Source organism: Muscardinus avellanarius (assembly GCF_963383645.1).
Source record: "Muscardinus avellanarius genome assembly, chromosome: 1".
Classification (NCBI taxonomy): Eukaryota; Metazoa; Chordata; class Mammalia; order Rodentia; family Gliridae; genus Muscardinus; species Muscardinus avellanarius.
The window spans coordinates 173,969,336-173,994,294 of NC_137786.1; the positions used below are offsets into that span (position 1 = coordinate 173,969,336).

The 24,959-nt window shown below is 40.9% G+C and overlaps 1 protein-coding gene across 9 annotated transcripts in view; it reads left to right on the plus strand.

Moving 5' to 3' along the window:
* Window positions 1–2,727: 2,727 nt before the first annotated feature.
* The window catches only part of PAK1 (p21 (RAC1) activated kinase 1), a gene marked incomplete at both ends in the record, with an annotated part of 127,928 nt that continues 105,696 nt past the window's right edge, over window positions 2,728–24,959 (plus strand). For 7 of the 9 annotated variants that reach the window (XM_080718896.1, XM_080718898.1, XM_080718900.1 and 4 more), the window contains 4 exons: window positions 2,728–2,917; window positions 17,563–17,663; window positions 18,597–18,744; window positions 23,782–23,819. In XM_080718896.1, coding sequence (XP_080575022.1) covers window positions 2,728–2,917; window positions 17,563–17,663; window positions 18,597–18,744; window positions 23,782–23,819 — 477 coding nt within the window. Of the gene's footprint in view, window positions 2,918–17,562; window positions 17,664–18,575; window positions 18,745–23,781; window positions 23,820–24,959 lie in introns of all 9 variants that reach the window. The other 2 variants (XM_080718897.1, XM_080718903.1) reach the window with 2 other exon arrangements.

The window sequence follows — 24,959 nt, forward strand, 5'->3', positions numbered from 1 at the left end:
TGTGGTGGTGGTGTGTGTAGCTCAGTGGTATTAGCACATGTGCAAGGTCCCCAGGGTTTGATTCCCTGTTCCTCACACACAAAAAGAATACTTGGCAAGTTTAGGGGAACAGAGATTTCTGAGGTGTAATTTGAATGTAGGTCATATCCAGGTATTTTGGGTTAGTTTGTAAGGCAGATCAGTGTCAGACTCTGAAGGACCTTGGATTTCATCTATATTATTAAATTTTTTCAAGACAATGTAAGCCGGGCGTGGTGGCGCACGCTTGTAATCCCTGCGCTTGGGAGGCTGAGACAGGAGGCTCGCAGGGGTTCGAAGCCAGCCTCAGCTACTGAGTGAGGCTCTCAGAAACTTAGTGAGACCCTGTTTCCAAATAAAATATAAAAAAAGGTCTGAGAGTATAGCCCGGAGGTAGAAAGCCTCTGGGTTCCACCCCTAGTACCACCCACAAAACAAAAAAAGACAACGTAAGCTGGGCGTGGTGGCGCACACTTGTAATCCCCTTGCTTGGGAGGCAGAGACCGGCAGATCGTGCAGGTTTGAAACAGAGACTCTGTTTCCAAATAAAAATATAAAATAGGTCTGGGAGTGTAGTCCGGAGGTAGAAGGGTTTCCAGGAACCCCAGTACCATAAAAAAAAAAAATAGATTTTATTCATAGCATTTTAAGACACTGATTTCTGAAGCAGTGGCATTCTAATCTGGATGCCATTTGAATTACTGATTTTCAAAATACAAATTTTGGGCTTTAACCCAGCAATAATAAATCAAACATTCTGGGGGTCCGGCCACGCGTCTGTGTTTCTGAAATGTCCCAGGTGGTTATTATGCCCTCCCGCCCGCCCGCCCGCCCTTCTTTCCTTCCTTTCTTGTGGTACAGAGGATTGAACTCAAGGGCTTTCTACCTCTCAGCTATACCCCCAGCCCTATTTTATATATTTTGAAACAGGGTCTTGCTAAGTTGCCGAGGCTAGTCTTGAGTCTGTGATCCTCCTGTCTCAGCCTCCCAAGTACTGGGATTACAGTTGTGCGCTGCCATGCCCAGCTTATAATAATAGTGCTGTTTTTAAAGCCTTTAACTCCAAGGAGCTTATGTTCTAAATAGTCATCATTAAGGATATAATTTCTATTATAGCATGAGTAAATAATAAGAAATATAAACTCTGGATACATTTGTGTCTCCCTCTGTTGCCAAAGACAATTACTATCTACATTAAAACCATTGGTAGCATGTGATAGAAATTTTTTCCCTTCTCTTTCTCTCCCTCTCCTCCTTCTCCTCCCCCCCCCCTTCTCTGGGGGTGAATATGGGGGTACTGGGTCAAGATTGAAGCCAGGGGCAGTTACCTCCGAGCTATGCCTCCAACCCTATTTTACATTTTATTTTGCAACAGGATCTCACAAAGTTACTGAGGGTCTCTATAAATTACTGAGGCTGGCCTCTTCCCTGCAATCCTCCTCTCTTGGCCTCCCAAGTACTGAGTCCCTTTTATTTAGATTTTATTCATTATATTTCCTACAGGCATTTAAGATTTCCAACAAATTCTGCAGGATGGTTACTGCCTTGACTACCACATATTTAGAACAAAATAGAAATTTAGAAGAGGTGGCTAGTGTGATGGCACATGCCTGTAATCTCAGTTCTTGGAAGGCTGAGGTAGGAGTTTGTAGGTTCAAGGCCAGCCTCCACAACTTAGGCCATTTCAAAATAAAAAATAAAAAGGGCAGGGGGGTAGTACAGAGCTAGAACACTCATGGGTTCAATCCTCAGTACCAAACAAAGAAATTTAGAAGAGGGAGACACTGGAGATGATTTGTCCAGAAGCAGCAAACTTTTCTGGCAGAGGGCCAAAGAGTAATGATTACAGGTTTGCGGGCCTACAGTTTCTGTTGCAGTTACTCAACTCTGCCAGTGTAACCTAAAGGAGCTAGAGATACAGCAGGTACAGTGGTACACACCTGTAATCCCAGTAGTTGGGATGCTGAGACAGGAAGATCCCAGGTTTGAGGCCAGCCTCAGCAGTTTAGCGAGGGCCCTCAGGGCCTTAGTGACGCTCTGTTTTAAAATAAATGATAAAATAAGGCTGGAGGTGTAGCTCAGAGGTAGAATGCCCCTGGGTATAATCCCTAGTAAACACACACACACACACACACACACACACACACACGAGCAGTAACACAGAAATGAATGAATACGACTGATTTCAGTAAAACTATTTACAAGAACAACAGTTTTCTTGAGCCTGATGCATTCAGGTCCAGAGAAGGAAAGTGCAATGTGGCTAAGGTTATGAAATTAGAGATTATTATCCTATGTGGAATGTTGTTAGTTTTATTTAATCTTCATATAAATGAATAAATGGACTGAAGAGCTTGAGGCGTATCTCTAAAGCTAGGGAGTGTTACTGAGTTTCCCAGTAATCCTGGGCCACATCCATGCTTTCAACTCCATTGTGGTGGTTGTCTGTGCTCCCTATTCCTTTAGATATGGGATTGTAGAGAAAAGCAAGTTCCTTGTGAGTTTTTAGCAGCGCAAGACACATAGGAGGCAGTTATATCTGTGCATATTATTGGTTGAATAGGCTGGCAGTATTCATGTTGTGCAGTGGAAGGACCGTATGACCTGGATTCTTTGATATTTTAAAAATGAACTTCCTTTTGCTAAAAAATAATAACAGAGTTATGTTCTTTCTTTTGATTCCAGTAGCTGCTGCTGCTGCTGGTGACAATGTCAAATAACGGCCTCGACATTCAAGACAAACCCCCAGCCCCTCCGATGAGAAACACCAGCACTATGATTGGAGCCGGCAGCAAAGACCCCGGAACCCTCAACCACGGGTCCAAACCTCTGCCTCCAAACCCAGAGGAGAAGAAAAAGAAGGACCGATTTTACCGATCCATCCTACCTGGAGATAAAAGTATAGTATTCCAATTCCTTTTCATCATTTGTATGCTTAAGAAAGAAAAGAAATTGGCTTTTAATCTAAATCAAAGATCTCTCCTTTCTTGACTTAATTTTCCTTTAATGCCTTTTATTTTCTTGTTAAAAAAATTTTTTTTTTAAGTACTGGGGATGGAACCCAGGGGCATTGTAACTCCAAGCTACACTCCCAGTCCTATTTCTTAGACTTTTTTTTTTTTTTTTTTTGAAACATGGTCTCACTGAGTTGTGAAGGGCCTTGCTAAATAGCTGAGGTTGTCTGCAAACCCCGATCCTCTGGTTTCAGTCTCCCGAATGCTGGGATTACAAGTGTGCGGCACCATGTCAAGCAAAAGAGGATTTTTTTAAAATTAAAAAGTTTAATTTTTTTAAACTGATACAAACTGTGAAGAACAATAAATTTTATGCCAAATAGTCATTATCCAAATCAAAACCCTTTATGTTTCAAGGGACACCATCAAAAATATAAAAAGGTAACCCACAAAAGAGAATTTTCTCAAATTAACATGTCTTATAAGAGACCTGCACCTAGAATATATAAAGAACTATTATAACTCAACAATCAAAAGACAAGCAATCTAATTTGAAAATGGGTAAAGGATCTGAATAAACATTTCTCCAAAGAAGATATAAAAATGGCACATAAACACCTGAAAAAGATACTCAGTTTTGCCACCAGGGAAATATACGTCAAATCCACAATGACATACCACTTTACATTCACTCTGATAGCTATAATAAAAATGACAGACGATTTCAAATGTTGGTGAGGATGCAGAGCCCTAAAGCCCTCATAATTGCTGGGGGAGACGTAAAATGAAGCAGCCACTGTGGAAAAGTCTGGCAGTTCCTCAAAAGATTAAACGTAGAGCTTCCATATGACCCAGCAATTCTACCAAAGAGAAATGACATGTCCACACAAAAACCTGTACATGAATGTTCATAGCAGCATTATTCGTAATGACCCCAAATTGCAAACAACTTAGTCATCCACTGATAATAGATAAATAAAATGTGCTATATGCATATAATAATATATTTATTATTGTTAACAAAAGTAAAATATGGCATACCCATAAAATAATTTTTTTTTTTTTTTTTGGTGGTACTGGGGTTCCTGGAAGCCCTTTAACTCCGGGCTACACTCCCAGACCTATTTTATATTTTTATTTAGAAACAGGGTCTCCTAAGCCAGCGCGTGCAGCTGGCTTCGAACCTGCGCGATCCTCCTGTCTCCGCCTCCCAAGCTCGGGGATTACAAGCATGCGCCACCACACCCGGCAAATCATATTTTTATTATTGGTAACAAAAAGAAAGTCCTGAACCATGCTAAAAATATGATATTATTAAAAGAAGCCAGTCACAAGGGATCACAGTGTGTGATTTCATTTATATAAAATGTCCAGAAAAGGCATATCTGTAGATAAAAAGTACTAGGAGTGGTTGCCTATGGCTGCAGAGGGAGAGAGGTAGATGGAACTGTGGGCTGATGACTTAAGAGGATCCAGATTTCTTTTTGGAGTGATGAAAATTCCCTAAAATTGATCATGGTGATATTTGCCGAGTTCTGTGAATGTACTAAAAACGTTAAATTGTATATATGTAGGTGAATCTTATAGTATGTGAGTTATATATCAATACATTTTTTCTTAAAAGGAAAAAGAAGGCGATTTCTGCCTGAAACAGATAGGAGCAGAGCCTTCAGCAGAACTGAATGGACAGTCTAATGTGTTGAATAGGAAAACGAGGGTCCAGATATCTGGGTTGTAATCTCCCACAAATTGGCTGCCTGATTTGAGTTAATCACTTCTCCATGGACTTCAGTGCCTTCATCTAAAAAATGAGAAAACCATAGCAGCAGACAAGTACAGTTTCTTTTAGCTTTGAAATCCTAGACTTACATAAATGAGATATTGCAAAGAATCTGTTGGATCAGGCTTCTCTTTATAGGTGAAAAGAAATTAGACCATTGCAAAATACTTTTGTTGTAGCCAGGAATAATCTCTACTTGAGAGGCTGAGACAGGAAGATCACAGGTTTGAGGACAGCCTCAGCAGGTAGTAAGACTCTGATCAACCTAATGAAATCCTGTTTCAAAATAAAAATAAAGCAGAGTGTGGTGGTGCATGCTTGTAATCCTATATTTGGGAGACTGAGACAGGAGTGTCGATGGTTTGAGTACAGCCTTAGCAAGTAGTGAGATTCTTATCAACCTAGTGAGACCCTGCTTCCAAATAAAAAATAAAATTGGGCTGGGAAAGGGTAGAATGCCTCTGGGTCCAGTCTCCAGTAACCCCCCCCCCACACACACATAAATAAATAAAATAAAAATTAGGAATGAGAGTATAGCTCAGAGATAGAATGGCCCTGGGTTCAATCTCCAGTAACACACAGCTTAGTCAGCGATAGAACTCTAGACCCAGAGGTTCTTCTGGAAATCCTAGCTAACTCCAGGCCAAATTTGATCTGAAAACAAACCTTATAGCTTCAAGATCAAAGCTGCATCTCTTTAGGTTGAAACCATAGAGGTAGAAAACAGCGTTATAGGAAATTCTTGCAGACTGATGTAGTTATATATTATCTGTAGATTCCCTGAGCACGTTGGTTTCACCCCTTTGCTTTATTAGCTATTATTATTAGTGCATACGTCCAAATGAAAGAAGGCTAAAACGTTTTCTCTTTGCTTGGAGCCTTTGTTCAACCAACAAGCTATTCAGTTTAGTCCTAACAGGACACAGAGTGGTGCGTTGGCAGTCTTTGAAGTGGCATATCCTTCATATTGAGAATTTTTACCAGCTCATAGAGAAATAGTCTAGAACTGAACTTAGAGAATTTAGATTGAATCTTGCCTCTGGCACTTAATTCAAATTTATTTTTTAAGTATCCTTTAATTCTAATATTCTTATCTGTAATGTGGGGATAACCATAATTCCCATCTACCTTTTGCGTGTGTGTGTGTGTGTGTGTGTGTGTGTGTATACGTGTACACTTTTTTTTTTTTGCAGGTCTGGGGATGGAACCCAGGGACATTGGATCTCTGAGTTACATCCCTGTCCTAGTTTTTATTCTTTATTTTGAAAGAGGGTCTCACCAAGTTGCAGAGGGCCTCACTAAGTAGCTGAGGCTGGTCTGCGAACCATGACCCTCCGGTCTCAATCTCCCAAATACTGGGATTACAAGCGTGTGCCACCACGCCTGGCTCCATCCACCTTATATTAATAGGCCTTTGTCATTTGACATAGCAAATGTAAAAGCATTTTCTAAACTTTAAAAACACAATACATGTATTTTATTTTTATTTATTTATTTATTTATTTATTTGGTGGTACTGGGGGTAGAACCCAGGGGCTTTCTACCTCCAGGCTACACTCCCAGACCTATTTTATATTTTATTTGGAAACAGGGTCTCACTAAGTTGCTGAGAGCCTAAGTAGCTGAAGCTGGCTTCGAACCTGTGCGATCCTCCTGTCTCAGCCTCCCAAGCATGGGAATTACAAGCATGTGCCACCACGGCTGACAATGAGATGTTTTTTAATGATATCTCATTTCTTGTTTTCCTGATACCCGCAACTCATTTTCTATTGGGGAGGCTGAGGCCTATTGCTCAAGAAAAGTGGCAGGGATGAGTGTGTCTAAGTCATCCTAAAATATCTATTCCATATAGCATACTCCTCTATGTCTGTTCGTTGTTCTCAATCTTGCTTACACATTGGACTCACTCACAGATGCCCAGTTCCACCCAGCGTTTGGAGCTGGGTTTCTGGAGGGGCAGTGTTGTGCTTCTGGGGAGAGGAGAAAGATGCATTCTCTGCAGGTTTGAGTAGCGGTGGAGGTTTGAGCTGGCTGTGGGTAGAATGTCTGTGGGCATTACCTAGTGCTGACCTCCAGCTTGGCCTCAGTGTGTGCTCGAGGGATGCACACATGATTGGAAGGAGAAGCTGGAATTGAAGGCCTGTAATTGGTGGCGCTGAGTTGCAAAATTTTATGTGGGAAAGCCCGGTTCCCGTGGTTAGGCTCTGGAGCCTTGGTTTATTCTAAGAAGTCTCGCAGCATTTAGTTTGGATCTTTTTCTGGCTGCATTTTCACAACCAAAGTGGAATTGTCTGAACTTGGGAAGAGTTTAGCAAAGTTAATTTTAACATTTGACTACGTCAGTGTTTATGTCTCCAAGTTTAGAATATTTTTCTGCCTGTGCTCAGATTAGTTCAGCTGAGCCAATGAGAGGTGCTGCTTAAAAATAATTTTAAAAGATAAATAATGCCAGTGTTTGTGCTGAAACTTCGATGATTGTACTGAAACATGAGATTTTCTAGGGTCAGCTTCTTTCCCCAAGCTATCAGAAAGCCAAATGGGCTAGGCCACAGAGAGGGTTAGAGTTGGGATGCGTGAGGTTGCAAGCTTCCCTTCCCACTTTATTTCCTTACGCTAAGGTCGCTAATTGCACTAAGTCAGGGTGGTTCTTTCTTCTTTCTGTCCTTGGCTACATTTCCTCTATCTTAATGAGTGGGTTGAGAAATCTTACTCTCATAGTTTCTAATATCAATGATAACTCATGTTTGCAAAGCTTTTGAATTTTCAAAGTCATACTCCCCCCCCCTACTTTAGTTGATCCTCAAAATAAGATGAAATAGTAATAAGCCAGGCATGGTGATGTATGCCTAGAATCCTGGTACTTGGGAGGCTGAGACAGGAGGATTGCAGGTTTGGGGCCAGCCTGTGCAACTTAGTGACAGATTGTGTTTCAAAAAAAAAGGGAAAGAAGGTTATAGCTTGGAGATAGAATGCCTCTTGGTTCAATCACTAGTACAAAAAAATAATAAATAATAAAAATAGTAATAGCAAATATTAGCATAATAGTAATGATAAAAAATAGTAAAAACGACAGCGTAGCTACTATCTATTGAATTCCTTTATCATATTATATTAATATCTTTGATGTTTGTGAGGTATACCATTTGTTTCAGGTAGATAAATATTTCACTTTATAGACAGGTTCACAGTAATTAAGTAATTTCCCTGTGGCTATCTAGCTAGAGAATGGCAGACTGGGATTGGACCTCTGTCTGATTCCAAGGACCTTTCTGCTGTGTGACACATACTCTTGGGCTCAGACAATCAGTGACTTATCTAAGATCACATGCTACATAGTCACAGTTCATGAACTCTGAATTTGAACCTCTGTCTTGATTTCAGGACTGTTCTCTTTCATTCTTCAGAGCACTTGAATACCAAATAGGGTTTGAAGTCTCCCAGCCAAGAGTTGTTCAGACTAGTTTTTAGTAGAGATGATTTGGCTGGTTCTTTGAACTTATTTTAAAAACAAATTGGCCAGGCGTGGTGGCCCATGCTTGTAATCCTCGCGCTTGGGAGGCTGAGACAGGATGATCTTGCAGGTTCAAAGCCAGCTTCAGCTACTTAGTGAGGCTCTCAGTAACTTAGTGAGACCCTGTTTACAAATAAAAATATAAAAATGGGCCGGGCGTGGTGGCGCACACTTGTAATCCCCGTGCTTGGGAGGCAGAGACAGGAGGATCGCGCAGGTTCGAAGCCAGCCGCGCTGGCTTTAAGAGACCCTGTTTCCAAATAAAAATATAAAATAGGTCTGGGAGTGTAGCCCTAAGGTAGAAGGGCTTCCAGGAACCCCAGTACCACCCCCCAAAAAAAATATATATATATATTTATATTTGTCTGGGAGTATAGCCTGGAGGTAGAAAGCCCCTGGGTTCCACCCCCAGTACCACCAATAAAATAAAATAAAAGCAAATTGGCTTTTAACAGCGTTCATCCCATTATTTACTGGCATACTCACGCAGTCTGCAGTATGGCAAAGGCGCAGTGCACATAGAAGCTATGAAGCCAGGTGTGATGGTGCACATATACATTCCTGGCTACTTGAGAGGCTGAGGCAGGGGGATCACTTGAGCCTAAGTCCGCCTGGGTGCTGGGGGTGGTGACACACCTATAATCCCAGTACTTTAGAGGCTTAGACAGGAGGATTACAGATTTGAGACCAGCCTCAGCAACTTAGTGAGACCCTGTTTCAAAATAAAAATAAAATAGGGCTGAGGGGTGTAGTTCAAACATAGAATGCCTTTGAGTTCAATCCCCAGTACTGAAGAAAGGAAGGGAGGGAGGGAAAGAGGGAAATCCCACCTGGGCAGTGTAGCAAGATTCCATTAGAGGGAGAAAGAAAGAAAATAGAAGCTATACCTGGACACTTGAGATTGTCACTATCCTACCCCTGATCTTGGGACCTTTAGTGAATTGCTTTCTCTACCTTTCTTGGGCTCAGTTATTTTACCTATAATGTGGATAGATATCGTTTTTATCTCATAGAGTTGCTAAGAGACATGTAACACTAAAGTTGGGAAGAGGTGTGTGAACTAAACTGTCTTGTTAAGAGTTAGTAGTACTTTTGGTGGCAGTCATGCATTATTATTGCATATAGTCATTTTTTTCTTTTGGAATCTGTGATTAACACTTCAGAATTATTATAGTTATAAAATAATTGGAAGGGTTCCAAGATGGGATTAAAGAATGGCCATTTCTTTCCCTAAATATAGAGAGCTCATGGAAAAGCCAGATTAAATAATTTTAGGTATGGAGGCTAAGCAGACCCAGGGACATTTTGCTGGTAAGAGTTCTGTCTAGTGTCAGAAGCAAGAATCTAAGCTCTGGATATGGGTCTGTATTTTTGGAATAAATAATATACTTAAACTGAGGCCCAAAAGGTAAGCATAGCTTCTTAAAACTATAAAGTTCAAATGCTTTTCATTTCTCTCCTACTTTAGCCTTTTCCCTTTTCTTCCTGTTTTCCCTCTTTTTTTGCTGTGTTCTCATAATTCATTTCTGTAATTGTTATCACTAAGAATTGGAAATATTGATATACATATGGTATAATAGGAGTTAGGCTTAGGACTCTGTTCATAATTCTCTTAAAAATACTCACTGTACTTCTCCAGGCTTCAATTTCTTCCTCATAAAATGAATGAAGTTGGACTAAGTGCTCTGTAAGATCATAGTGTGTGATTCTTGTAGAGACTTTGACTACAATTTTGAGTCTTTTTATAGAAAATTGCACACTTCAGAAGTATACAACTCAGTGAATTATCACTACACCTACGTGGCCATTACCCTAACCAAGAAGTAAGATATTACCAAACCCCCCAAACAATCTACATTTTCCCTTCCAGGCACTAACATTTCTCTCCTTCCCAAAGAAAAATATCACATGCAAGTTTCTCTGTTTTTGTTTTTGACGTACAGTGAATATTCTTTTGTTTGCCTTTATTTGATTGACATTGTAAGATTTATCCAAATATTATTTTTATAGAAATATTTTCCATTATACTGTTGATGAACATTTGATTGATTACATTGGATTGATTGCAGTAATGGACTGTTATGAGTAATTTTAATAATGAAATTATCTGTTCATTCTTCTTCTTCTTTTTTTTTTTTTTTGGTGGTACTGGGGTTCCTGGAAACCCTTCTACCTCCGGCTACACTCCCAGACCTATTTTTATACTATTTTATTTGGAAACAGGGTCTCTTTCACGCGGCTGGCTTCGAACCTGCCTGATCCTCCTGTCTCCGCCTCCCAAGCGCGGGGATTACAAGCGTGCACCACCACGCCTGGCAGATTTTTAATTTTTTCAATAGGAGCTCACTGAGTTGTGAAGGGCCTCGCTAAGTAGCTGAGGCTGTCCATGAATCGCGATCTTCAGGTCTCTGCCTCCTGAATGCTGGGATTACAAGCATGTGCCACCATGCCCGGCCAATTATTTTCTTTTAAATGCTTTCTGTTCTGTTTTTGTAATCTTTACTTACATAAGGCATGAAAAATTCTCTCATTTATTTAGTTATTTACTTATTTATTGAACCAGGAAGTGAACTCAGGATTGCTCTAATACTGAGCTATACCCCCAGTCCTTTTTCTTTTTATAATTATATTTGTGCATTGTAATTACACATGATAGTGAGGTTCAAAGTGACACAAATACACAGGTGCACAACACTCGGCGTGTTTCCCTCTGGGTCCCACCCTGCATCCCTCCCCCACTCCCTGTACATGTCAGTGAGATGGGTGGTGATGCTTCATATGTGGCCACAGCATTCTTGGAACTATTTCCTTCATCACTTCTCCTTTTTCTTCTACCCACCTCCCTCGCCCAGTCCCCTTCCATTGCTCTACTGGTCTCCCTCCTCATTTATCTGAAGTTCCTCTTGTTTCCCATTTTCTCAGTAGCTCCCACATATGAGGGGAACATATGGCTCTTCATCTTCAGAGGCTGGTTGATCCCACTTAGCATTCTGTTCTCCAGTTCCATCCATTGTCCTTCAAATGACATAATTTTGTTATTCTTTATGGCTAAAATTCTATGGGGTGTGTGTACTTATTTTCTTTATCCATTCATCATTTGACAGAACTTTGGTTGGTTCCATAATTTGGCTATTTGAATTGGCTGCTATCAACATGGATATGCACGTATCACTAGAGTATTCTGACTTTGATTCTTTGGAAAGATACTGGTATAGCTAGGTCATATTGTGTTTCCATTCCTAGTCTTTTGTAGACCCTCCATACTGGTCTTCATAATGATTATACTAATTTACAACCCCACCAATAGTATATGCGTTCCTGTTTCCCCACATCCTTGTCAGTGTTTCTTAGTTTTTGTATTTTTTTTTGGTTGTGTTGGGGGTGGAACCCAGAGGCTTCCTACCTTCAGACTACACTCCCAGACCTATTTTTTTATATTTTATTTGGAAACTGGGTCTCACTAAGTTGCTGAGAACCTCACTAAGTAGCTGAGGCTGGCTTTGAACCTGCGTGATCCTCCGGTCTCAGCCTCCCAAGCGCTGGGAATACAAGCGTGCGCCACCATGCCCGGCTCAGTTTTTGTATTCTTGATGATTACTATTCTAACTGGAGTTAGTTGGAATATCAGTATAGTTTTTTGACAATGGAGGCCAAACCCAGGGGCATTCTACCTCTAAGCTACACCCCCAAACCAATTTTTAATTTCTATTTTGAGACAGGGTCTCAATTTGTTGTTGAAGGTCTTGCTTAGATGCTGTGATTTATATCACATTTCAGCAAATGTGTTTTCTGAGCTGGGCCTGGTGGCTCACGATTGTAATCCCAGCACTTGGGAGGCTGAGACAGGAGGATCGCACAGGTTCGAAGCCAGCCTCAGCTACTTAGGCTCTCAGCAACTTAGTGAGATCCTGTTTCAAATAAAATATAAAATAGGTCTAAAAATATAGCTTGGAGGTGGAAAGCTCCTGGGTTTCACCCCTAGTACCCCTCCCCCAAATGTGTTTTCTGCATTAACTTAATGGATTACATATATTTTCTCCTTTCCTGTATATATATATTTTTTGTAGTACTGTGGATGGAACCCTAGGGCATTCTACCTCTGAGCTACGCCCCCAGCCCTATTTTTTATTCTTTATTTTGAGAAAAGGTCTCCCTAAGTTGTGGAGGGCCTCACTAAGTAGCTGAGGCTGTCTGCAAACTGCAATCCTCCTAATTCAGCCTCCCAAGTACTGGGGTTACAAGCATGTCCCACCACACCTGATTTTCCTATATTTTTTTAATGTCAATTATATTTACTTTTTAAAAATGAGATATAATTCACATGTCTATAGTTTACACCCTAAACCATATGGTTCAGTGGTTTTAACATATTCACAAAATACCCTCAGATAGGAGTATAGTAGTTCAGTGGTAGAGCACTTGCCTAGCACATGTGAGGCCCTGGGTTTGAGTTCCAGCACTATACAGACACACAAAAATGTATAATCATTACAGCTAATCTTAGTACATTTTCATCACTCCAAAAAGAGCCCTCATATTAGTTAGCAGGTAGTCTTCATTTCTCCCTTCTCCCAGTCTCTGACAATTTCTGGTTTACCTTCTATTCATGGATTTGACTACACTGGATATTTTATATAAATGGAATTATATAATAGGTGGCCTTTTATGACTGGCTTCTTTCACTTAGCACAGTGTTTTCAAAGCTCATCCATTTTGTAGGGTGGATCAGCTTCATTTCCTTTATGGCTGGATTGCATTATATGGGTAATCCACATTTTATCTGTTCATCAATTGAGGGACATTTGGGTTGTTTCCACTCTTTGACTACTTTGAACATTCAATACATGTTTTTGTGTAGATGGAAATGTTCATGGGATTTCTCCAGACTCATATTTCTAGTCATCATAAAAAATCTCCTCCTCCTCCTCCTCCTCCTCCTCCTCCTCCTCCTCCTCCTCCTCCTCCTCCTCCTTTTTGCAGTTCTGGAGATTGAACCCAGGGCTATTGTACCTCTGAGCTACACTGCCAGCCCTATATATATTTTTTTAAATTTTGAAACAGGGTCTCACTAAACTATGGAGGGCCTTGCTAAGTAGCTGAGGCTGGCCACAAACCTGATCCTTCTATCTCAGCCTTCCAAGTACTGGGATTACAAGAGTGTACCACCATGCCTGGCTTATCATAAAAAATTTTCTATCGCTGAGCATGCTTGTAATCCCAGTACTTGGGAGCTGAGACAGGAGGATCCGGGTTTGTGGCCAGTCTCAGCTACTTAGTGAGGTGCTCTGCAACTTAGTGAGATCCTGTTTCAAAATAAAAAAGATTAAAAAACAAAACAAAACAACATAGGGCTGTGGGCATAGTTAGGAAGTTTAATACCCCTAGGTTTCATCCCCAGTAAACCCCCCCCCCCCAATCTATTATAGTAGTAGCTCCAGGGAGACAGAAGTTTGTGGCCTTTGGGATTTAGGACCACCAGGACTCTGGGTTTGCTTTACTTTCTCCACTATATGTTTCTTCAATCCCAAATTTAGAGTATAGGCCTAGTATGAGATTTTGATTGAGTTGACTGCTGGGCAGGTGGGAAGCTGGGGAAAAGATCACACTGTTTACTCCTTGGTCTTCGCTTATTCTTTTTCCTTCTGTAATACTCTGACTAACTCCTACTCATGCATCATGACTGCTTTCAGATACTATCTTTTCCGGAAAGGTGACTTAATTATCTACCTTCCTCTGTATTCTGAACATGAGCATTGCCCTGATTTGCAGATTGAGGACTTGAAATTCAAAGGCCTTCTAGGGTCACACACAGTGAGTTAGCAGCAAAGATAATTCTGGGTTTTTTCCCCGCTGACACCCAGTCCAAGATTCTTCCCTGTAACAGGTTTCTTTTAGTTCCCTGATCTCAGTCAGCTCAGCTATAAAATGGCGATGTCCCGTGCTGTCTGGTCCTGGGTTTGCTGTGAGGAGCCTGTGAGACAGTGGCTGTGAATGGTTATGCCCATGTGAGGGCCGTGCTGTCTGGTCCTGGGTTTGCTGTGAGGAGCCTGTGAGACAGTGGCTGTGAATGGTTATGCCCATGTGAGGGAGGCGGCTTGGTCACTCCCAGGAAGGGATTAACTGAATTCCAAGGGGCTCCAGGGGCTGTGTGGCTTCTTCTCCACTTTTCACCGCATCACCTCCTCGGGTCCCCAGCTAGTAAGGATTCTGCCTACCCTGCTTCTGCCAGCTCCCTTTTCTCTCTCCCTGTTTCCCTCATCTCCCACTTCAGTCAGGTTCTTCCTGTCCTCAGGTCTAGTTTATGTTAAATGGTTCAGTCAGTAGTTGCTTCCATTCCAATCAATCCGAAGGGACCGGGGCATATTAAAGGGTAAAAGACTAGATCACGTAGGCCGAGTCTAAACATCACGTGCTCTATGACTCAGGATACACGGTTTACTCCCCAGGCCTCTTTCAGGGAGTGGAACGAGATGGTCTTTAAGGTCACTTCCTAATGTTTTCTAGAGTGGTCTTAAAACACTCTGGAAAGGTAAGCTCTGTAAGAGCTACAGTCAACTCTGTGCTGGGTTTTATTTGAGATTCGGAAGTATAAAGCTCATATTTGGAAGCCATGATTTTTTCCCTCTATAAGCTTACATTTTACTTCTTAAAAATACCAAGGAATCACATAAGATAGGAAATGACTAAACAGATGGTGGGGTAGGAGACTCAGTGCCTTTGGAATTCACAGGGGGAGGAAAGGCCAGGAGATCCTTCCTGGGAGAAGTGGAACTTAAGCCAGTCATTAAATGATGGTTGAGACAGGGAGATGGAATGGAGAGCATTCTAAGCACCAAGAAGAAACAATGAGCAAAAATTTGGAGATGGGAAATTGAAACATATTCAAAGGTCATAGGACTCTTGGTCTTCTGGTGTCATAGACTTGCATAACGTAGGAAGGGCCCTTGAGAGCATCCAGTCCAACCTCCCTGGGATTTCATTTCTTTGGAACTCTTTCCTATAAACTGCTCATCTACTGAGCGGCTGCCTCTTCTGGATCTTCTTTACCAAATTCCTTGTGTACTTGACAGTCCATGTCTATGATGTTATATTATGTAGTGTGTTAATAATGTACAGTAGAAATAATGTATAAAGTATAATAATAACATGTCTGCATAAAATAAAAATCGAAATAAGACATTAATATAATTGTACTTCCCTAAGACCTTTTAAGTGATTAGATCGGAGGGAATTTAGAAACAGAAAGGAGTTTGTAACAGAAAGCAGCTCTAGCCACATGTCCTGCGTATTCCAGTTATGAGCAAGACGGATGGGCTTCTGTGATAAATGGCTGCTTGACTTTGGCCCTGGTATAACCCTTAGTCTTCTCTTTCTCAAAGCAGCTGCTTCTGGAAGGGAAATCGCCAACTACATAAATAGTTTAAATGTAGCAATTGGTATGCTGGCAAATTGGTTCTTCATGGTTCCCATGAAGATACTAGAGAAAAAACCTGTGGAATCAGACCTGTGTTCGAATCCGAACCTATACTATGTTAGTAAACCATTCAGTTTTCTCATCTGTAAAATGATATTAGTAAGATTTAGTTCATAATATTATAAGACTTAATGAAAATGATGTATGTCATGGTACAAATACATTGTAAGTTCTTAATGCTTTTTCTTATTACATTCAAGTACTTTCTCATTTCAACTTGAAATTCTTTCAAGGAGGTAAAGGAGTAGAATGCGAAAGGTCTTGACTTTGATTTCAGTTACTTAATGATGGTAGGCAAATCTGTGTCAGTTTCCGGATCTAAAGTAAAAATTACCTCTCAGGATTATGGAGATTATGTGAGATAATACATATGAAACACTTATTAAAAACTCTGGGATGGCATTTCAGTAGGAAATGCAGTGACAGAGCTTCAAGGGCACTTATTTCTCTGGTTTCATAGACTTGGAGAATATGGGATCTGCAAGGGTCTTTAAGATCATCTGGTCTGTCCTCTCCATCATTCCGAAGGGAAAGCAGATGACCTGAACTGTGTACTGTGGTGCGGTAGAAATAAAACTGGCTTGGACTCTAGATCTTCTTGATTTTTCCTTCCCCATTTTACTGCCTTTCACCAGGGCTCTGCCGGGTTTGTGGAGGCGTCAGGACTGTAGAAGTTCTTTTGGCCAGTGTGTTGAGCTGTCAGTTGCTATAAAACAGGACTGGTGGGGGCTGACTAGCAAGTTTTGTGGAAGTCAGGCCAGAGCTGGCAAAATAAGACATTTATTTCTGTCCTGGAGAGAACTTGCATGTCTTAGGCAGGTTCCTTGAACTACTTGGCCAGTTGAGATAAACATCTGGTCATTTGTGCCCTTTCTTCACTTAATATCTGAGCACCTATTTTGTGCCAGGAATGTGGTAGCATCTAAGAATCTGTGTTGACATGGCCCTTGCACTTTCAATTTATTCTGGTAGAAAAGATAAACACTAAAAAATAAAGTAAAATAGAGATTTACTGTATTGTTGCTGTGGGAACAAAGGAGAGGGTAAAGAGTGCCAATCTAGAGATCAGAGAGAATGTCACATATCAGTTGTCCTATATCAGTTGGCTAATTAATGATAAAACTAGGATTCTTAACTCTGAAAAATGTTGCTTCTGGCCTTCCCTTATTTATTTATTTATTTATTTATTTGTTTGTTTGTTTGTTTGTTTGGTGGACTGGGGATGGAACTCAGAGGCATTCTACCTTCACGCCACACCTCCAGCCCTATTTATTTTGAAACCAGATCTCACTAAATTTGCAGAAGACCTCAATTAAGTAGCTGAGCCTGGCCGTGAACTTTCAATCCTCCTGTCTCAGCCTCCCAAGTACTGGGATTACATGCATGCACCACTACATCCATCAAGAAAAAAGAAAAATAAGCTTTTCAACATGCATTGAAACCAGGAGTGGTGATGCACTCCTGTAATCCTAGTACTTGGAAGGCTGAGACAAGAGGATCACAGGTTTGTGGCCAGCCTCAGCAACTTAGTGAGGCCCTTAAAATCTTAGACCTTAAATAAATAAAATAGGGCTGGAGGTATAGCTTAGAGGTATAACGCCCCTGAGTTCAATCCCCAATACCACAAAACAAAAAGCAAGCACCCCCCAGCCCCAAGAGCACTGAGTATCTATTCCAAACTAGGTCTGTAGTGGGCTCTGTAAAATATGTATGCAAACTAGACAGACCTTCCTCTGTACAAGAGTGTACAACTCAGTCAAGAGCTAAAATAACCCCAAAACTTAATAATGCCTCTCTTTTTAAAATTTCTTTATTTCTCTTGCAGCAAATAAAAAGAAGGAGAAGGAGCGGCCAGAGATTTCTCTTCCATCAGATTTTGAGCACACAATTCATGTCGGTTTTGATGCTGTCACAGGGGAGTTTACAGTAAGTCCTGGGTCACACAAAGACCTTTGGCTATGTGCTCTTAGATTCAGCCCTTCTCTTCCTGATGTGCTTGCCTTGCCTAAGATCCTTATTACAATTGTTTTTTCTTTTGCAGTACTGAGGAGTGAACCCACGGGCATTCTACTTATGAGCTACATTCTCAGCCCTATTTTTTATTCTGTGCTTTGAAACAGGGTCTCACTAAGTTGTGGAGGGCCTCACGAAGTAGCTGAGGCTGGCCGTGAACCTTCGATCCTCTTGTCTCAACTTCCTAAGTACTGGGATTACAAGTATGTGCTACCATGTCCAGCTATGATATTTTTTACATCCATGAAAACACTTTCCTAATCTCTAAACTTGTACCCAAAGTAGCTGGGCGTGGTGGCGCATACTTGTAATCTCAGTGCTTGGGAGGCTGAGACAGGAGGATTGCACAGGTTCAAAGCCAGCCTCAGCTACTTAGTGAGGCTCTCAGCAACTTAGTGAGACCCTGTTTCCAAATAAAATATAAAATAGGTCTGAGAGTATAGCCTGGAGGTAGAAAAGCCCCTGGGTTCCACCTCCAGTACCACAAAAAAATAAATAAAGATAAAATAATAAAATTGTACCCAGAGAAACCTTTCAATCTTCATTACTTAAATAAATCTCCATTAAAAGGCCCTATGATAGCAGGCTCTGTCAAGGACTTGAGCAATGCGGGAGCTGGTCAGGCATGGTGCCCGCTCTAAAGGAGGCATAGCCTGGTGAAGGAGCAGGCATTGTAAGAAATGACTGACACAGAAGAAAAGCTGTACAACAGAGGCCTATGGAGAAAAGGACGTGACTTATAAGCTTGTCTTTTGCTGCTAGCAGATATCACAGTTAAATCTGATTTTTTCCCCAGGGTCACCTGTAACTATGTCTTCCTGAAAACCTTGCTTATCTCTCTCACAGGGGATGCCAGAGCAATGGGCCCGCTTGCTTCAGACATCAAACATCACTAAGTCAGAGCAGAAGAAAAACCCGCAGGCTGTTTTGGATGTGTTGGAGTTTTACAATTCAAAGAAGACTTCCAACAGCCAGAAGTACATGAGCTTTACGGGTATGACGTTTATGTCCAGGTCAATCTTGGCAAGGGAAGGTTTGATCTGGGTGGAAAATCTCCAATTGGTCTGGCCTGAAAGGAAAGCGGAGAGCAAAATATCACTCTCAATAAGGTGGAATTTTGGAATTTGAAAAGATGATAGGTTCTTGCCTCAAACTTGTCTTTATTCTGAACCTGCAAGTTTTAAAAATAGCTAGATGTTCTACAGAAGGCTTTATGCTAAAGCCAGGTTGAGGTAGCAACCGTCTGTAGTTCTAGTACTTGGGAGGCTGAAACAGCAGGAGGACTGAAGGTTTGAGGACAGCCTCAGCAATGTAGAGATTCTCAACAACCTAGTGCGCCCTTTCAAAACAAAGAATAAAAGGAGCTAAGGCTGTAGCTCTGAGATAGAATGTCCCTGGATTCAGTCCCCAGTAACTAGTGTGCACAAGAAGGACAGAGGGAGGTGAGGGGGGGGAGGGAGGGAGGGAGGAGGTGAGAGGGGAGTGAGGGAGGCAGGGAGGGAGGTGAGAGGGGAGAGAGGGAGGGAGGGAGGGAGAGAGGGCGGGTGGGCGCACACGACCGCTTTATTCTAATTCTACAGGGTCTATATTCTGATGCACACTAGGTTCAAATAGTCACTTCATTTCAGCCTGAAAATCGGAATAATAATTCTTGAGAGATTGTAGTGAAGAATAAATAATCTCACTGATGTTTATAGATTTTAAAATTTTTATTATTTGTGGTACCAGGGTGAACCCAGGAGCATTCCACCTCCAAGCTACCCCCTCCCAGCCCCCTTTTAAATTTTATTTTGAAACATTTGAAACAGGGTTTCTCCAGATAGTTAAGAGTCTCATTAATGTTGCTAAGGCTGTCCTCAAACCTGCAGTCCTGTCTTTATCCTTACAAGTACTGGGATTACAAGTGTGCAGTACCATATCCAACTGTTCATAGGTTCTTTATAAAGATTCTTTAAACAGTTTTTGGTAAATTCTTTATCTTTGGCTCTTTTTAGGTTGTAAAATACTACCATGAAAATGTAGCTATCCATTGTCATGACTTTTTTTTTTTATACTGGGGATTGAACTCAGTGGTGCTTGACCTCTAAGCTAAACACCCAGCTTTTTTTATTTCTTATTTTGAAACAGTATCTTGCTAAGTTGCTTAGGGTCTTGCTAAGTTGTTGAGGCTGACCTTGAACTTGCAATCCTCCTGTCTCAGACTCCTAAGTACTAGAATTAGAGGTGTGGACCACTACAACTGGTTTCAATGCATGTTGTTCTCCTCCTCTTCTTTCTTCTTCCTCTTCCTCTTCCTCCTTCTTTTTCTTTCTGTGGTACTGGCAGTGGAACCCAGGAACTTTTCTACCTCCGGGCTATACTCCCAGATCTATTTTATACTTTATTTGGAAACAAGTTGCTGAGAGCCTTACTAAATAGCTGAGGCTGGCTTCGAACCTGTGCAATCCTCCTGTCTCAGCCTCCCAAGTGCTGTGATTACAAGCGTGCGCTACCACTCCCAGCTGAATGCATGTTTAAAAACTTAATTTTTGCTGGGTTAAAGTGAGGGAAGTTCAGAAACAACGTTTTTGAGATTACAGATGTGCACCACTGAATCCAGCTTATCATGATTATATTTACTATCATTAGTTATTTGATAACATAAGTGTATATCTTAAATCAACAAACCCACTTTCTTCAAGGCACTAATTTTTATCAAATGAAAAACCAAGACAAGTGTAGTTGTGTGTAAGTTTGTAGCCTCGGCAACTTAGTGAGGCCCTCTGCAATTTAGCGAGACCCTGTTTCAAAGCAAATAATTAAAAATAGAGCTGGGAGCCGGGCGTGGTGGCGCACACGTGTAATCCCAGCATTCAGGAGGCTGAGACCGGATTATCGCGATTTGCAGACAGCCTCAGCTACTTAGTGAGGCCCTCTGCAACTCAGTGATACCCTGTTTCAAAATAAAGAATAAAAATAGGGCAGGGGGTGTAGCTCGGAGGTCAAATGCCCTTGGATTTCATCCCCACCCCCCCCCCCCAAATAGAGCTGGGGATGTAGCTCAGAGGTAGAAAGCCCCTGAGTACAATCCCCAGTACAAAAAGAAAAGAAAAACGAAGCTGGATGTGGTGTCACAAACCTGTAATCCCGGTACTTGGGAGGCTGAGACAGGAGGGTCACAGGTTAGAAACCAGCCTCAGCAATTTAGCAAGATTCTCAACAACCTAGTGAGACCCTGTTTCAAAATAAAGAATAACATAGGGCTGGAGTATAGCTCAGAGGCAGAATGGCCCAGGGTTCAATCCCCAGTACCACAAACAAAAGAAAAAGAAAACCCAGTAGTGTTCGTTAGAGGTACTCTCTTTGTAAAGGATTATGTTTTTCAGAATCTTTTTAATAGCAGAATTGGAATTAGAACCCAGTTCCTCCACTAGCATCTTTTGGATTTGTTCATGCCATATCCTTCAGAGGACAGTGTTTTGGGGAAAGGTGAGAAGCGAGTTGAGCTAGCTGATCTTGAAGGATGCTTTCCTCAGCCAGTATCTGGCTTGTATCAGAGGCACAGATGGTGGGATGACAGGCTGCAGCCCCACTCCTGCTGTCGTGGTGGAGCCAGGAGAGGCCATGCATCTTCCCAGCAGCATTTCCTTCCCCTCGTCTGGCCCCGCTGCTTCTCTCTCACTTCCTCACTGGGTCATTCCAAGGAGGCACTGGGGTGACAGGCTTCTGAGTGGGCAAGTTTTCTAACAGGACATTAGAACTAGAAGTTTATCACGATTTATAAGCTGTCTTCGAAAGCCTCAGCAGTGAAGTCTCTGAAAGAATCTTTTTTGCATAGCCCTGGATTTTGCTTAAGTTTGAAATTATAGTCCATTTAAGTATTCATGAATGAATGGGTATATGCGTTCAAATAATTATGTATATTTTCATCTGTATATGCACATACAAGTAATATCTAATGTATATGTACAAATTCATGTGCATGCATCTGCTTTTGTATATGTAAACTTATACACACATGTATTTATATGTATGTGCAGGATTTTAATTTCCTAGAGGTTGAAGACCAGGGCCAACTCTAGGCAGAACTGCCTTTGGCGTAGTTTAATTCTAATGTCATGTCTCTGCTTTCCCTGTTTTCCCTCCTCTTATACTTAGTAACGGCTACCCTGTCTCAGTTTGTGTATGCTCACATGTGAATTATTTCATGTGATTCTCATAATGTCCTTTGGGCATGATCAGGGCAAGGAGTGTTATTCCCATTTTACAGACTCAAAGAAGTTAGTTAGGCATAGAGAAATAACTTAAATAACTCATCTTAAATAAGGTCACTCAGCTGATACATGATTTTAAACTTGGGCCTTTAAATCTATAACCTACCCACAACCTCCATGCCATTTTTTGGGGTCCTTTCCTATTTCTAACACTTCATTTTCTGTACTAATTAGCAGCTAATGTGTTAGGGAAGTGTAGATTAGATGGAAAGCCCCCACACAGGGGTTTTAGCCTTACTTTGCCCCTGATTCATGTGTCCTTGAACTAGTTTCCTTCTCTTTCTGAATCTCAGTTTCTATATATGTAAAATGAAAAGATTGGAAACACTTTTTGTTTTTTCATTCTGTGCTTTGGAGTTTGATTTTGATATGTAGAAATGTACATCATCTTTGAAAGTAGTAATGTTTGCCCAGTGTTGTGGCATATGCCCATAATGCTTGGAGGTTGAGAGAGGATTGAAGGTTTGAGGTCAGCCTCAGCAATTTAGCAAGGCCCTCAACAATTTAGTGAGACCCTGTTTTAAACAAAATGTGCAGGGTGTGGTGGCACGCACCTGTAATCTCAATACTTAGGAAGCTGAAATAGGATCACAGGTTCAAGGCCAACCCCAGCAGTGTAGTGAAGTCCTTAGCAATTTAGCAAGACCCTAAGTTTCAAAATAAAGGATAAAATAGATTTTGGGGTATAGCTCAGAGATAGAATGTTCCTGGGTTTAATCCCCAGTACTACAGAACAAAGAAACAGAAAACTAAAAAAAAGGGCTGAGTGTGTAGCTTAGTGGTAGAAGTACCACAAAATAGCAACAACAACAACAACAAATAAATGAGAGCAATGTTTACTTTTTTTTTTTTTTTTTGGTGGTACTGGGATTCCTGGAAACCCTTCTACCTCCAGGCTACACTCCCAGACCTATTTTATATTTTTATTTGGAAACTGGGTCTCTTAAGCCAGCAAGGCTGGCTTCAGATCTGCATGATCCTCCTGTCTCTGCCTCCCAAGCGCCCAGCTTTTTACTTATTTTTTAATAGAGCATAGGAGGGAGGAAAGCTACCAGTCATACCATGAAATGCTTTTAGCTATAGTGTACATCTTTATTTTAGAGCTGTGAATGTGAAAAAATGTACATCTCAGAATCAATGGAATATGATATTGCTTCCTTGAGGACATTTGATTCTATCCCTGCTTTTAATTAAACTTCACATAATTAATACCTTTCTTTCCTAAGCACTAGTCTTTCTGTTTATGGGGAGAATGGGGTAGGGCATGGTGATACCCTTTCTGAAAGATGAAGCTACAGATTGGCCGCGATTTTGCATGGGTGGCTCTGGACTGTGCCAAGGATTCTTCCTCATTCTCTTAAAATGCAGAAAATTCCCTCTACCGAAATCTGATGGTAATATGGCTGATGAAGTTAATACAGCTCTAGCATGGTATTTAGAATTAGATCAGAATTCATATCTTGAATCCTCTGTTTAACCTGGGCGTACCCTGGGAAAATCACTTAATTCTTTGAACTATATACTCTGTAGAAGTGAATATAATAATACTTAGAGCCATAGTGACGATTATAGGAGTTGATAATATGTGTAATATGCTTAGCATGATATCTGGCCCATAGTACCAGTCATACTGTTACTATTCTCTGAACCTGGGAAGTGCTTGACCAGAAAGAGTTTCTTAGTTCTTTTTCTATTTTTTATTGGTACATTATATCTTAGTTCTTAAGAAAGGATTAACTTTGTTTTTACTAAGTCCTCTTGTCTTTTTTCCTTTGCAGATAAGTCAGCTGAAGATTACAATTCATCTAACACTTTGGTAAGTCTTTATTTCTTCTGTTCTGAAATGAGCACGTTCAGAAGTAAGGATCAAAACCATGTGGGAAGATAGAAAATAAAAAAGAAGAAAAACATAGGGGAGAGACAGAGCCTGGGTGGGGAGGCGGTTCTTGGTCACTCTCCCATGCTCGGCTTCAGAGTGCCTATCTATATAGTGAAGGAATGGACTAATAGAATGTAATCCCTCCGGCCTTAATGTTCTAGAAATTCTAACCTTGGAACCAGAAGATGTAGCTTCAAAGAAGCTCTTTTTTTTTTAACCTCTGTAGCTTTGAACATTAGGGAGTCAGTTTTCCTTTCTGAGCTTCAGATTCCTCCTTAATAAAATCAGGATGGAGGAGGATGGTATACTTTGCTTTGCCTGGATATGACTTCAGACACCTGAATATAGACAATTCCCTCTCTTTTATCAATAGGACTATTTGTAGATGCTATTGTCTCTCTCGACTTAAAAATTCTGTTTTCCAAGACAACTATGAGTATGAAATGAGATGTTGATGTGTTTGAAAGGGTCTTATAAATAGTAAAATGTGCTGGGTGTGGTAGTACATGCCTGTAATCCCAGTACTTGGGAAGCTAAGATAGGAGGATTGAAGCCTTGGTAACTTAATGAAACCCTGTTTCAAAAAATAGAAAGGACTGGGTGTAGCATATAGGTAGAATATCAATACCCCAGTCCTTAAAAAAAAAAAAGTAAGATGTGACACATATAAGAGAATGCTACTATTCTTTACATCTGATGGTGTTTCTTTTAGAAAGGTGAGTATGCCATATTGATTTACTAAGTATTTGCAAAAGTACTTACTATGTGCCAAAGCCCTGTATGGAGCAGTGGTAAATAAATGATCATACATTTTCTCATTGCCTAAGAACTTTCCAGTCTTGTGGAGGATATGAAGGGCACAGAGACACTTACAGTTCAGCATGCTAAACATCACAAGGCCAGGGACAATGCCTGGCTTGTTAATTATCGTAGCTTTGGCATTTATTGAATGAAAGATCAGATGTGTCAAGAGAAAGCTCTTTGATAGTAAAGTCTGTGCCAAATGAGTTAGAATTGATTCTGGGGTAAGAACTAAGGAGGGCAAGGGTATTGCAGACAGGAGGAGAATTGCATGTG